The sequence below is a fragment of the Trametes versicolor genome, assembly GCF_000271585.1.
Source record: "Trametes versicolor FP-101664 SS1 unplaced genomic scaffold TRAVEscaffold_1, whole genome shotgun sequence".
NCBI lineage: Eukaryota > Fungi > Basidiomycota > Agaricomycetes > Polyporales > Polyporaceae > Trametes > Trametes versicolor.
The window spans coordinates 1337472-1349733 of record NW_007360321.1 but is presented as its reverse complement, the minus strand read 5'-3'; the positions used below and the strand labels follow the sequence as shown (position 1 = coordinate 1349733).

At 59.0% G+C, this 12262-nt stretch overlaps 3 protein-coding genes and 2 non-coding genes across 5 annotated transcripts; 3 read left to right on the top strand and 2 right to left on the bottom strand.

Moving 5' to 3' along the window:
• The first annotated feature begins 6410 nt into the window (after nucleotides 1-6410).
• TRAVEDRAFT_t14 lies at nucleotides 6411-6490 on the top strand. The gene has a single exon. It is a non-coding gene; the product is annotated as a tRNA-Trp (tRNA).
• Nucleotides 6491-6718: 228 nt separating this feature from the next.
• On the top strand, nucleotides 6719-6808 carry TRAVEDRAFT_t15. The gene has a single exon. It is a non-coding gene; the product is annotated as a tRNA-Asp (tRNA).
• A 522-nt stretch (nucleotides 6809-7330) lies between these two features.
• Nucleotides 7331-8057, bottom strand: TRAVEDRAFT_108871 (uncharacterized protein; the record flags this gene model as incomplete). The annotated part of the gene is made up of 2 exons (XM_008034534.1): nucleotides 7331-7413; nucleotides 7469-8057. 2 exons carry the CDS (start codon nucleotides 8055-8057, stop codon nucleotides 7331-7333), a joined length of 672 nt encoding a protein of 223 aa, XP_008032725.1.
• Nucleotides 8058-9265: 1208 nt separating this feature from the next.
• TRAVEDRAFT_68010 (uncharacterized protein) lies at nucleotides 9266-9805 on the bottom strand (the record flags this gene model as incomplete). Its single annotated transcript, XM_008034533.1, has 1 exon — nucleotides 9266-9805. The coding sequence occupies one exon, from the start codon at nucleotides 9803-9805 to the stop codon at nucleotides 9266-9268; it is 540 nt and encodes a 179-aa protein (XP_008032724.1).
• Nucleotides 9806-10558: 753 nt separating this feature from the next.
• Nucleotides 10559-12248, top strand: TRAVEDRAFT_138608 (nucleotide-binding domain-containing protein). Its single transcript, XM_008034532.1, has 8 exons — nucleotides 10559-10752; nucleotides 10815-10879; nucleotides 10949-10988; nucleotides 11063-11137; nucleotides 11199-11412; nucleotides 11495-11602; nucleotides 11659-11998; nucleotides 12053-12248. The coding sequence occupies exons 1-8, from the start codon at nucleotides 10579-10581 to the stop codon at nucleotides 12135-12137; spliced, it is 1101 nt and encodes a 366-aa protein (XP_008032723.1). The 5' UTR covers nucleotides 10559-10578; the 3' UTR covers nucleotides 12138-12248.
• The last annotated feature ends 14 nt before the right edge of the window (nucleotides 12249-12262 follow it).

Below are 12262 nucleotides of genomic sequence, written 5' to 3'. Positions count from 1 at the left end.
CGGGGCCTCTTACTGCATTTGGAGGGCAAATACAAACTCCGATGCTTATGTCAGGTTGGCCGCTAACCTACGGCCGTTGGTGCATAAGGGGTGCCTGGGCGCGTACGGCGTGTGGTGCATCAGAGTTACGACAGCGGCTGCAGAAGGAGAAGAGCCAAGCTCTCCCCGCATACAAGGCCCTCGAGGCCGAGATCGAGACGCAAGAGGGCCGCCGCATCAAGGAACTCCAGACTGATGGCGGCGGAGAGTTCTGGGGCATCGACTTCGACAACTATGTCAAGTCTCGAGGCACCTTCCACCGCACCTCCGTCCACGACACGCCAGAAGAGAATGGCGTCGCAGAACGCGTCAACCGCACGCTTGCAGAGCACTCCCGCGCCATGCTCATCGACTCGGGCCTCCCTCGCAACCTCTGGCCCTACTCGATGGTTCACGCAACTTGGCTCAAGAACCGCACGCCGACGCGCGCCCTCAAGGGCCTCACGCCTTTCGAGGCACGCTACGGCAAGGCTCCCGACCTTCGAGACCTCCATCGCTTCGGTGCGAAGGTCTGGGTACGCAAGGAGCGGTCCGGCAAGACCGAGAGCAAGGCACGTGAAGGACGCTTCGTCGGGTACAGCCAGAAGAGCAAGGGCTACCAGGTCTACTGGCCCGACAAGCGGTCCGTAACCATCGAGCGGAACGTCCGTTTCGTCGAGGACGAGCCGGACGCAGTCGAGCAGGACGACGCGCCGCTCGAGGGGGCGAGGCAGGACAAGGGCGAGCAGCCCGCGTCGCCTTCTCTCCCTACCACGCAGACCTCCGACGCCGCTGATGCACCAATGCCCGAAGCAACGCCGCCTCCTGCCCAGCTGACGTCCTCAAGCCCCGCGCCGCGGACCACTGTCGAGGACGCGCCAGATGAGGACGACGACGAAGAAGAGGCCGCACCGCCTGAGCCGCAGCTCGGCCGCGGACAGCGTGTGCGCAAGCCGTCCGCCTACGTCCGTCGCCTCAACCAAGGCGAAGGCACCGTCGATGGCCGCCACTCGAGACATCCAAGAGGCGTCCAGGCGAGCGAGCTCATGGGAGCTGCGACGGTGACTGCGCTCGCAACGCTGGTAGCTACAGAGGAGAGCTACGGCTTAGCAGCGCTGTGGGACGACGAAGAAAGCGAAAGCGACGAGCAGGAGCCCGCACGCCCTGCGCTCGAGTACGGCTTTGCGGCGATGGACGCCGCACTGGTGATTCACGAAGGACAGGAGCCCCGCACTCTCGCCGAGGCGCAGGCTTCGCCGGACTGGCCGCACTGGGAGAACGCGATTGCCAAGGAGATTGACAACCTCCGCGAGCACGACACCTACGACCTGGTCGAGCCGCCTCACAACACAAACATTGTTGGCAGCCGTTTCGTGTTCCGCATCAAGCGCGACGCGGAGGGCTCGATCACTCAGTACAAGGCCCGTCTCGTCGCACAAGGCTTCACGCAGATGCCCGGCGTCGACTTTAACGAAACCTTCGCACCCGTCGCCAAGCTCGCCTCAATTCGCACCATCCTCGCGCTCACTGCTCGCTACGACTGGGAGCTCGAACAGATGGACGTGAAGTCCGCGTACCTCAACGGCAAGCTCGACGAGGAGATCTTCATGCGACAGCCACCAGGATCTGCTGCAAGCGGACAGGAGCACCTCGTCTGCCGGCTGAAGAAGACGCTCTACGGCCTGAAGCAAGCCGGTCGTGGTTGGTACAAGACACTCTCGGAAGCGATGCGCGCGATGCATTTCACTCGCTGCGACGCTGACCACGCCGTCTGGTACAAACGCGACGGCGCCTCTGCGCTCATTGTCGCCTCCTCTGTCGATGACCTCACAATCGCAGGCACGAAGGACCTCGCATTCGGCTTCAAGGCTGACATCAGCGCCCGCTTCGAAATGAGCGACCTAGGCGCCATGCGCTGGATCCTCGGCATCGAAGTACGGCGCGACCGCAGTGGCAGGACGATCGCGATTTCACAGCGGTCGTACCTCGACGCCATTGTTGCACGCTTCAACCTCGAGAACGCGAACACTGCGTCGACGCCCCTGCAGCCCGGGGGCGGACTCGGCCACCACCAGTCACCTGCAACCCCGCGCCAGTACGAAGACATGCGCGACGTGCCCTATCGCGAGGCTGTCGGGTCACTCATGTACGCCGCCATGGGCAGCCGCCCGGACATCACGTTCGCGGTGACTGCCTTGTCGCAGTTCATGCAAAACCCCGGCCGCCCGCACTGGGAAGCCGTCAAGCGTGTCCTTCGATACCTGAAGGGAACCCGCGAGCATTGGCTCGTCTACGGTGGCGTGCGCGAGGGCCTCCGAGGCTTTTCGGACACCGACTGGGGCTTGTCGACTGACCACCGCCACTCCATCAGCGGGTACGTCTACACGATCGACGGCGGCGCCGTCTCATGGTCCTCAAAGAAGCAAAACGTCGTCGCCTTGTCCAGCACCGAGGCCGAGTATATTGCTCTCACGCACGCGTCGAAGGAGGCGCTCTGGCTGCGCTATCTTCTCGCCGACATGCTCGACCCCGACGTTGCGAAGCACCCGCTCACTCTCTACGGCGACAACCGCTCCGCCATCGCACTCGCCAAGGACAACGTGTTCCACCCGCGCACCAAGCACATCGACATCCGCTTCCACTTCATTCGCGAAGCGGTAGACGACGGCAAGATCGCGCTCGAGCACCGTCGCACCGAGGACATGCCCGCGGACCTCTTCACGAAGGCTCTGCCCCGGCCGCGGATTGAACACCTCTCCGCGCTCTTCGGCCTGCGTACGCTTTGAGGGGGCGTGTTGTACTTATCGCTTACTATACCACTTACATTCGTTACTTACTCATTACTTACTCACTTACATTCGTTACTTACTCATTACTTACTCACATACGTTCGTTTACTTACTTTCAAAGCGCACGAGTCCTCGGACCGATAGGTCCGCTTATCCGCGAATCGCGGCCGGCGCCTCATCGATAGTGGCGTCCGCCCTCGCTCTCATATACCTCGCCGACCGCGCGCAGGCACCTCATCGTTCTTTCCCCGAACGCTGAGGTGAGCTCCCTGCGCGCATTCCCACTCCTTGTCGTTTAGCTGACTCTCGTCTGTAGCTCACTCGTTTCTCGTTCAGGTAGCTACTGACATAATACCATCGTTCTTTCCCCGAACGCTGAGCTCACTCGTTTCTCGTTCAGACTTCGTCCGCGCTCGGCTCTAACCTCGCATCACGCACCTCCCGAATGGTATTACCTAGGAAGTCTGTGCTAGGCAAGCTGCCGGCCATCGCCTGGCTTTCTGTAGGGATCAGGACATCAATTACTTCGAAGAAGATGGGGGTATGTCGTTTCGGTCGTGATGATGTCTTCGCCAAGGCAAGCTAACGCTAGATCTTGCTGTTCTAGGAGCCCGAATACGCGCGTGTACAGTCGATGGAGCTGAGAACTTTGTTGAATGTCGCACAGCACACTCTACGCTATCTCGGTATCAACATTGTGGCATATCATTATCTAGCATACCCGCATATCCGTAAGTGGCCACTATGTGCTGCGCGAGCCTGCGAGGGTCACTCATGATGGGGTGTCTAGCGCCAAGCATGCTAGTTCCGGCTCTTTGTGACTTTCCATGTCTCGACACATTGGACATCCATCTGCGAGGACCTCGGAAGGCCTTGGAGCCGGAAGATTACGCATTCCATATCGCAAGAATTCCACACGTAGTGAAGACTTTCTCCGCAAAGTCATTGCGCACCATCGAGCTACGCTTCAGTCCAGGCGAGATGCAACGGCTTCAGGACCAGTTCATGGACGACCTTCGAGTGATCAATAAGGAGCTGGACGAGATAGTGGAGTCTTTGCAATTCCCCCTACTCCAGAGGATCCGATTCGATGTGAATTCCCTCGTACCCGAGCAAGCGGGGTGGAACGAGCGCTTTGCAGACATGTTTCCGTGGTTGATGGCACAGGGGATCCTGGAGGTAGTGGGTATTGTGAAGGATCAGTCCGTCTCAACGCTTGCGCACTAGTACCACAGCTGACGTTCACACTTCTCTAGGTATGTTTCTGGGTCGTTTGGTGCAGAGTTACATTAGAGAGGCCACTACTATCACCGCAAACATTCTCGCTCGTCTATGCTTTCAACCTAGACTCACCATCCTGTGTTGTTGCATCAACTGTTGAAACATGTTGTGGGATGGAAACGTCCCACCAGATGTAGTGAGTGAGGTTTACATTGGTGTCTAAGTTTCATCTCACTTATGCTCCCTCCGCCCAGTACATTCTACTACGGGTTGATCGTTACTTGCCGACACTTTCAGCTGGAGATTGCCACAATCACCTTGAGCGACAATACGACCTGAGATGATAATACCGCCTATTATCTCACAAGCTCAGTAGTGAGTTGACACGCCATCTTCATTCATTGACCGTTTTCTTATTCTACCTCTTCCCAGTATACATGCGTTACAATGCCATCCCCTCAATAAGTAGTCCCCAGTGAAGCAAATAAACGCAAGGCACCTATAGCGCGAAGTATATATATCGGGGTTGGTACCTCTAGTACTCATCTCACCACACATAAAGCTCTCTCGTACATGTTAACGATCTCCGAACTGTTGCATCTCTCTCTGGTGATTGGTGTCGCCAAAGAATCCCCCGCACCGGGCCCCCGGATACGCGCAACCTGCAGGTCAATCAGAACGCTCGACATGGGTTGTGAAACCTCCATGTCTACCGAGAGAGGCTGTCCTAATGGTGTGCTTCAATCTTCCCTGTCTCGCTTTGAGAGCGTCACTAAATCGCCGACGCTCCGCAGGATCTTGCCCATGCGCTGTCGTAATAGATGTGGACTTTCGCTCCTCGAGGCACTCTCGGAAGGAAGAAGACGCGCTCTGGTCGACGGTCGTTCCTGTATCTGAGGCCGGGAAATCCCTGCGAGCAGCCTCGATGTGCTATCAGAACCTCTCAGTCACAATATGCAAGAGTTGCTCTCTGGCCGACTTTGTCAAGTACAGCTTCAGTGATTTGCACACAGTCGGCATATCTTTGTCTCTGGTATGGGAATCGGTTGAAATCCCGTCTTGTCGGGTATTCACAAACATTGTGAGCCCTTGGGGGAAAGATTCGGTGGTCCGCTGCGTGGAACTCAACTGTGTCCGCTGGGCTCATCCGACAACTATTGCGAATTTCATCGACGAACCTGCATCATCCACCCCAAACCTAATAGAGATCAGAGTCTTTAATGATGACCGAATGGTGAGTCGGGATCTACAAGTCCCTGTTTCTGCAGATCCTCACGTTAGCAATATACAGCAATGTGAGCGCGGTGCACCCGCCATATACTGGCTGGTGCATGATGCACAGAAGATGTCGCGGAGGCCCGGGACGAGGGACGACAGCAGACCGACCTGCTTACGGAGGTGGTGCTGGCCCACGCCGAGTCCGTGCGGGGACGACGATGGGAGGAGGTGAGAGAGGAGAGGGAGGGGCTTACAGGACAGAGGCACCCTTCAGCGAACCCCGACAGAGGTCTGAGGTTGCAACAGGGGCGTGCCAGGGAACTTGCCTGAAAGAGGCCAAGGAGGAGGCCGGCGACGAAGGCCAAAGCTGTCCCCAATGACTTAAGTATATTGACTTGACCATCTAGTACAAGAGGTGCTTACCTGTCCCCAATGACTTAAGAGGTCGAGATGGGGAACAGGTGCAGGATCTACTCTACCTATATACTGGAGCAGGTGCGCACAGACCAGGTACCTATTTGTACGTGTTTGGTACCTAAGGTGAGTATGAAGCATGTGACCAACGATCAGGTGACCTGTAGCTAGACTAATACCTATGACGTCCTTCAGGGTGTTATGGTAATCATAATGACTGTGGTGACGTAGGGAATATGATGGGAGTCCGGTGATACCGGAAGGTAGGGCGCCCGTAAGGGCGCTAGGGAGGGGCGGACCGGTGAGGTTGATGATGGAAAAGAGACGCTGTGTGAGGCGCTCTGAGGGGAGGGAGGCGGATGCTGAGGTGCTGCGAGGGTGCTGTGGCGTCTGGGCCGAGTTCTGGTGGGCGTAGGCAGAGCCTAGGAGGGGAGGCGCTGGCGACTCCACGACAGAAGACGATAGCAAGTATATCTTTTGATCTCATAACTATCAGCGGGCTGTATTATACAACCCGCAGAGCAGTGGATCAGAAACGGACGTGTACCCTTTGCATACTGCGCGAGTTCTCCTCGAATTCAAAGAGGACTAGGGCCCGTTCGACGAACGGCGTACGCAGCGTGACGAGGTAGCAGTGTGGTAGGAGGGTGGGGAGCCCGGAGGAGGCAACTTTGGCGTTCGCGATTCTACGCCACCATGGACGAGGTGTTTGACTATGACGTCACAATCTGTGCGCGGAGCGCTTCTCGAGAACCCTTGGCACAGTGGTAGCGCGTGAGATTCCAGCAGGGATATCCTCAAGGTCGTCCGTTCGATCCGGGCAGGGTTCACTTTTTTTTCTCCCAGGAGGCGTCCCCGCTCTCCCCCGGGCCATCCCTCAGGCCTAAATGCTTCGGTTGACGGTGCTTGCTTCTGCTAGTCCTCGCTTGGTGAAGTGCACAAGACATGTCCTGTAAAGGTAGAGAGGAGCACGAGGCTCTTGTCCTGCCAGTGGTAGTTACGTAGTTGCAGAGGTAAGGTAAGGCTACGGGATTCTGAGTCGTTTGAAGGGGCTGTCGTCTCTGTTAGTATATCGGTTAGTACACGCGCTTGTCACTGGTGTCATTAGATGACCGCGCGAAAGCGGGGTTCGACTCCCCGACAGAGAGCGAGACGTTTTGTCGCGGTAGCCATTCAACTTCAAGAATCCTGCACAATACGTGTGATACGGGCCTGGCAACACCTAATCATGTTACTCCGGGTTACTCGGTACACCGGCAGCGTATTGATACACAATACGCCTAGGACATTCGTATTCATAGGTACAAGATCGTGTTTTGCACAGTCATACGGTATAGAGCAGCTTGAATCAACGGCATAAGACAGCATTGGTGGGAGGTGGGTTGCCGTAACAACATACGCGATACGTACACATACAAAGGGCCTTCCAGAAGAGCCCGTGTGGGGGCGTGTGGCCGTAGAACCAGCTATAATACGCTATAATACAGCAAGCAGCAATAGACTCGACGTTTCATGGTCATGAAACGATAGCGCCGGCAGGCGGCGGCGGTTGCTGAGGAGCGGTTCAATAGATACGTTGTAAATATCGAGCGAAACGCGCTCTAGGTTGAGCGTCAGCATACCCATTCGTAGCGAATAAGCCATCAAACAGCCCTCACCATAGCGGCACGTCACGCCCATAGGGTGAGTTTCGTGAAGTCGACACCGCCCCGTTCATTGGGGTGGGCCACAAAGAGCGCGCCCAAACGCGTGGCTATACACATTCACGTGTGAGCAAAACCCGTCATGAGGAAAAGAAACGGACGCACCGTCCTGCACGCCCGACTCCTTGCACGGCACCGTCGCGAGGCCCGCCGCACGCAAGGCAGTCATGACCTGCCCATACGTCCCGCGGAACAGCGAGCCCGGTACACCGTCGCGCTCGACGTTCTCCGAGCGGATACTGCTGATCGACATGCGCCCACGCCCCGCCGCGTCCATCGGGTCCCCGTGCTCCGCGCCCGGGGAGCTGTCCATGCCCGCCGCGAGCACGGCCTTCGCGATGCGGTACTTGAGCCGTGCGAGGCGGCTCTCGGAGAGCCTGCACGGGGGCTGCGCGAGCTGCGACGCGAAGCGAATGTACAACCCGTGGTCCTCGGGGCACTCCGCCTCCGCGCCGGGCCCGGCGAGGGTCTCGGAGGACGCAGTCGCGGCGAGCGTCCAGTCCGAGGCAAGGGTGCTCCGGCTAGGCGTGGGCCGGAGGTTCAGGGAGGGACGCGACTCCGAGGCGTCTCTCCGTAATGTGAGGGTACGCATCGACGACCGGGAGCTGGACCGGGAGCGCGAGCGGAAGGCGACGTTCGCGAACTCGACGAGGTAGGGGATGCCGAGGGCGTTGAAGCGGATTTCGGGGGCCATGGTTGGCGTTGGGGTGGGTATGCGACCAATACCAGATTGGGTCGGGGTGGTGCCTGTGGTGATGGCGCGATAATGAATCGTCAAAGGCCCGCGAAGATACCGGTGGGTCGTATATGTAGACGAAGAGCAGGTGCCTTGTGGCGGACACGTTCATGCATCTGCGCCTCGGATTCTAGTGGAGGAGACCTGCGCACTCAAATGGGGTTCCCATGAGATGTTGCGTCCAGATTCTGTGCGCGCCACGGGGCATGCTAAGGTGGTGCTGCACCTGAGAGCGGATGCTGAGCCGACGAGAGTGGCAGAAGCAGGCGCACTTCATGTGTCGCCCACATTGCTTCTGTGGCCATACAAACTTGCGAAGAAGTACGAGAGCAGGGCCGACAACCGTTCGAAGTCCTGATAGGTGGAGCGAGAATCCCAATTCGCCGTCTACGAACGCGCCGCGCAGTGCTGCGGGAAGCGAGTCTGATAGCAGTTGGGGTCAGCTGGCTCAACGAAGGGCCAATCTTTTCATGTTTCGGGCGACAGAAGAGGCTACGTCAGCTTTACTAAAACACGCGGGGTCAGCGAAATGAACCGCAAGGCCATCCAGACCCTCGAAGGAACGCGGAAACAATGTGGGAGAGTGCTGTACACACCACGGGCTGTGTGGCAGCATCGCCGGTGTCTATCATTTTTCGATAAAGCGGGAGGGAGGACGCAAATCATGAGCGTTGCGAAAGAAGATGGCTTGTGCGACCAAAGAGATGCTGTAGAGTACTGAGTCCCACAGCGTCCAAGGAGATGAGGGTACTGAAGAGAGGTGCGCGACGGAGCGCTCGTAGGGGACGGAAGACGAGCGCCAGCTGCGGCCCGTGGACCGATGCCGTCGATCGGTGGACCGTGGACGGCGCGAGCTTGTTCACCGACGGCCACCACATATTCATTCCACCTTCTATGACCGCTCTTCTCTGCCATTCATGCAATGGAAACAAAGGCCCAGCGGGTACTCAAGTTCGCCGATGTATGCGAGCGAGCTTTGCAGCAGAACGGCCAGACTCGCAGAGGACGCTAGGAGCGCGAAGGTGTCCATATCCTACATATATTCGTACAACGTGCAAGCCTCGCAGAAGCCTACATACGCCTGTCCTCGTGGTACATCGTCCTGTCCTGTCGGGTCCGCACCATCTCTGCGCCTGGGAACGGCCCTGGCCTCGGACGGTCGCCGCCTATGTCTCTCCTCTTCTCCCGCTGTCCTCTCTTCGACGCTGGCTCGGCGCTCCCAGGGAGATGATCTGCTCGATGAGCGATGGCCGCCTCTGCTTCCGGAGGGACGGTCGCGGGGTCTGTAGCGCCTTGCTCGAACATTGCTCCGGACGTGGCAAGGGCTTGTCGCTACTCACCTTGTTCTCCTCAGGCTCCGCTCGGCGTGGCGTCGCGACCACTAGAGGGACAGGGTACCCGGAACCGGGCGGACTTTGTGGGAAGGGCATGCTAACCCGCCGCGAGCGCGAGTCGTAGCGCGGCCGTTGTGTTTGCGACATGCTCGCAGGCGGTACGCCGTAGGGTGACACTACAGGTACCGTTACTGGTGATTTGTGGTAGCTTTCCTCAGATGAGGACGTCGTGCGGTACGAGGATGATGTTTGGATGGACGTCCTGGGCGAGGGAGGTCGTGGTTGCTGGTAGGCCTGGCTCGCCTGCGCCTGCACCCAGAGCGCGGTGCGCTCCGAAGAAGAGAGCTCGTGGGGGCTCGAGTCGCGGGGCATGGGGGCAGCGTGGCAGAGACGATCTCAGCGTGGTGTGTACGGGGTGCGGGAGGGCAGCAGCGGCGTCCGGACGGTGGTCTTATAGGGCGCGTCGATCTGGACGGATGCGGCAGCGTCCAAAGACTGGGAATGGGGTATCTTCGCAGGCGCCCCGGCAGCAGTCCATGTGCCCGAGATGCGCCTCAATTGTCTTGGAGCGAGTGGGAGCGGCTGTCGTACGCGAGAGCTCGCTCGGAACGGCCCCAGCTTCCTGCGCGCCCGCTGCTCCAGTCTAGAAGTGCCCTAACGCGCTCCGAGAGAGCCGTCTCTGTTCAGCCCGCCCATCCTCCTCCGGTCTCCGACACGCTGCGCTCATACCAGACCCTGGAAGATCGCCATTTCCGGGCGGCAGAAGCGATCACGAAGAGACAGTCGTCCTCGTGGCTGTGCCGGACGCCATCGTGCCACATCGGGCCTCTTGTCTGCTCCTGGCAACTGTAAGAATACCTCGAGCATATGCTTTTGTTATGAACGTATCAAATTTGACGCTATAGGAAGTGAAGTTATATCTGGAGACCACATAGAATGAAGCTCGCTACCTGTTCGTGCTATCAATGTCTAGAAATTCATGGAGGAGATCTAGGCTTCTGCCGGACGGAAATATGACTCGTTCCTGAAGCCGCCACAAAGATATCTGGATACCTGTGAGCTGCGCTCTGCCAACTGCGGGCACCTCCTGCAGTCGTCTCTGACGATCACCCCCAATCGATCCCCAACGAAACCAAGTCAAGGCCATGTCCACCGAAGGTGCCCAGCGGGCGACGACCCAGGTCGTCATCCTCGGCGCAGGCGTCATCGGCCTCACCGTCGCCCACGTCCTGTCCAAGGATGCGCGGTACAAGATTAAGATCGTGGCTCGGGACATGCCCGACGACCTGGACTCCCAGGCGTTCGCGTCCCCTTGGGCGGTAAGTGCGGGCTCCCGGCTCGGACGCGCTGCGCTCACACCGGCCCCTCCCCGCGCGCGCAGGGCGCGAACTGGTCCCCGATGGGCGAATACAACGCACGCATCTACAAGTGGGAGAAGACGACCTTGTGCGTGCCCCGCGCCGCGTGTTCGGCCGCGCACCTGCTATGAACGCTAATGAACGCCGGGTGCACTAGTGACAAACTTTGGGAGATGATTCCCGCCGGGCTGGCCATCGTGAGTCCGGGCAGCGGCCCCGCACATGCCTGGCGCAGAGTGTACAGAGAACTCACGGGCGCACGGCGTGTTAGGCATCTCCGTCGCGGGTCTTTTACGACGCAGGCGCGGACTTGGACGCGCTGTGGTACAAGACCCTCGTGCGAGACGTGAGTCTGTCTGCGGGACGACACTGCCTCTACTCTTCTGCTCACCTTCATACGCCTTTAGTTCCGGATCTTGCGCAAGGATGAACTCCCTGACGGCACGCACGCCGGCGTCGGCTTCCAAACTGTCTCCGTATGGCCGCAGGCATACCTCCCATGGCTCAAGTCAGAGCTTGAAGCGCGTGATGTCGAGTTCGTCCGAAAACGCGTCGCCACGCTCGGCGAAGCCGCCGCGCTCGCGGGCCCTAACGGCGTGCTTGTCAACGCGACTGGGCTGGGTGCGTATGGCCACCGCACTGCTTTGTCTGGCGCCCGAAACGGACTGCTGGTGACCACTTGCTGACGGGTGTGCTCCGGCAGGTGCGCGGTCCTTGATCGGCCTGGAGGATAAGGACGTGTACCCCATCCGCGGGCAGACGATCGTGATCTCCAACCCGAACGTGCGCGAGTTCATGTGCACCGAGCTCAGTGCGTCTTCCTTCACGCCTCCATGCTTTCCCTCAGCTCCCTCACAGCCCCCACAGCGAGCGCGGAGGATGGGAACGCGACGTATATCATCCCGCGCCCGGCCCCAGGCGGGTGGACGACGATCCTCGGGGGCAAGTACCAGAAGGACAACTGGGACACGTCCTTCAGTGCCGCCGACGCGCAGGGCATCCTCGACCGCTGCGCGGCGCTCGCGCCCGCAATCAAGGACCCCGAGACGCGCATCTTGCGGCACAACGTGGGCCTGCGCCCTGCGCGCCGCGGGGGCCCGCGCGTGGAGGCGGAGAAGCTCAACCTGCCGCTGAAGAACCAGTGGCTCGTGGAGGAGCTGCCGGAGGAGAAGGGCGCGGTCCTGCTGGTGCATGCGTACGGCTTTGGGTGAGCGAGCGGCGATAGTTTGGGAGCGTGTTTGTGAAACTTACCTTCGTGCAGTCCGGCCGGGTACCAGATGTCTTGGGGTGCTGCAGAGGAAGTTGGCCATCTGGTCGACTCGCATATCAACCCGAACAAGGCGTGAAGACGGATGTGTACATTATCAAGGAAGATCAAGGAAGTAGCGGAATGTGTACTTATACTGAATTACTGTGGAATGTAGTTCGGGATACAACTACACAGACAGCGAAGCGTGGTGAGAGTATGAAC

Excerpts from the sequence above, each read along its gene's own strand:
- TRAVEDRAFT_138608 (XM_008034532.1), top strand. The coding sequence starts at position 10,579 with ATGTCCACCGAAGGTGCCCAGCGGGCGACGACCCAGGTCGTCATCCTC. Across the intron at positions 11,413-11,494 it reads TGTCAACGCGACTGGGCTGG|GTGCGCGGTCCTTGATCGGC; the intron begins GTGCGTATGGCC and ends GTGCTCCGGCAG. Across the intron at positions 11,999-12,052 it reads GTGCATGCGTACGGCTTTGG|TCCGGCCGGGTACCAGATGT; the intron begins GTGAGCGAGCGG and ends ACCTTCGTGCAG.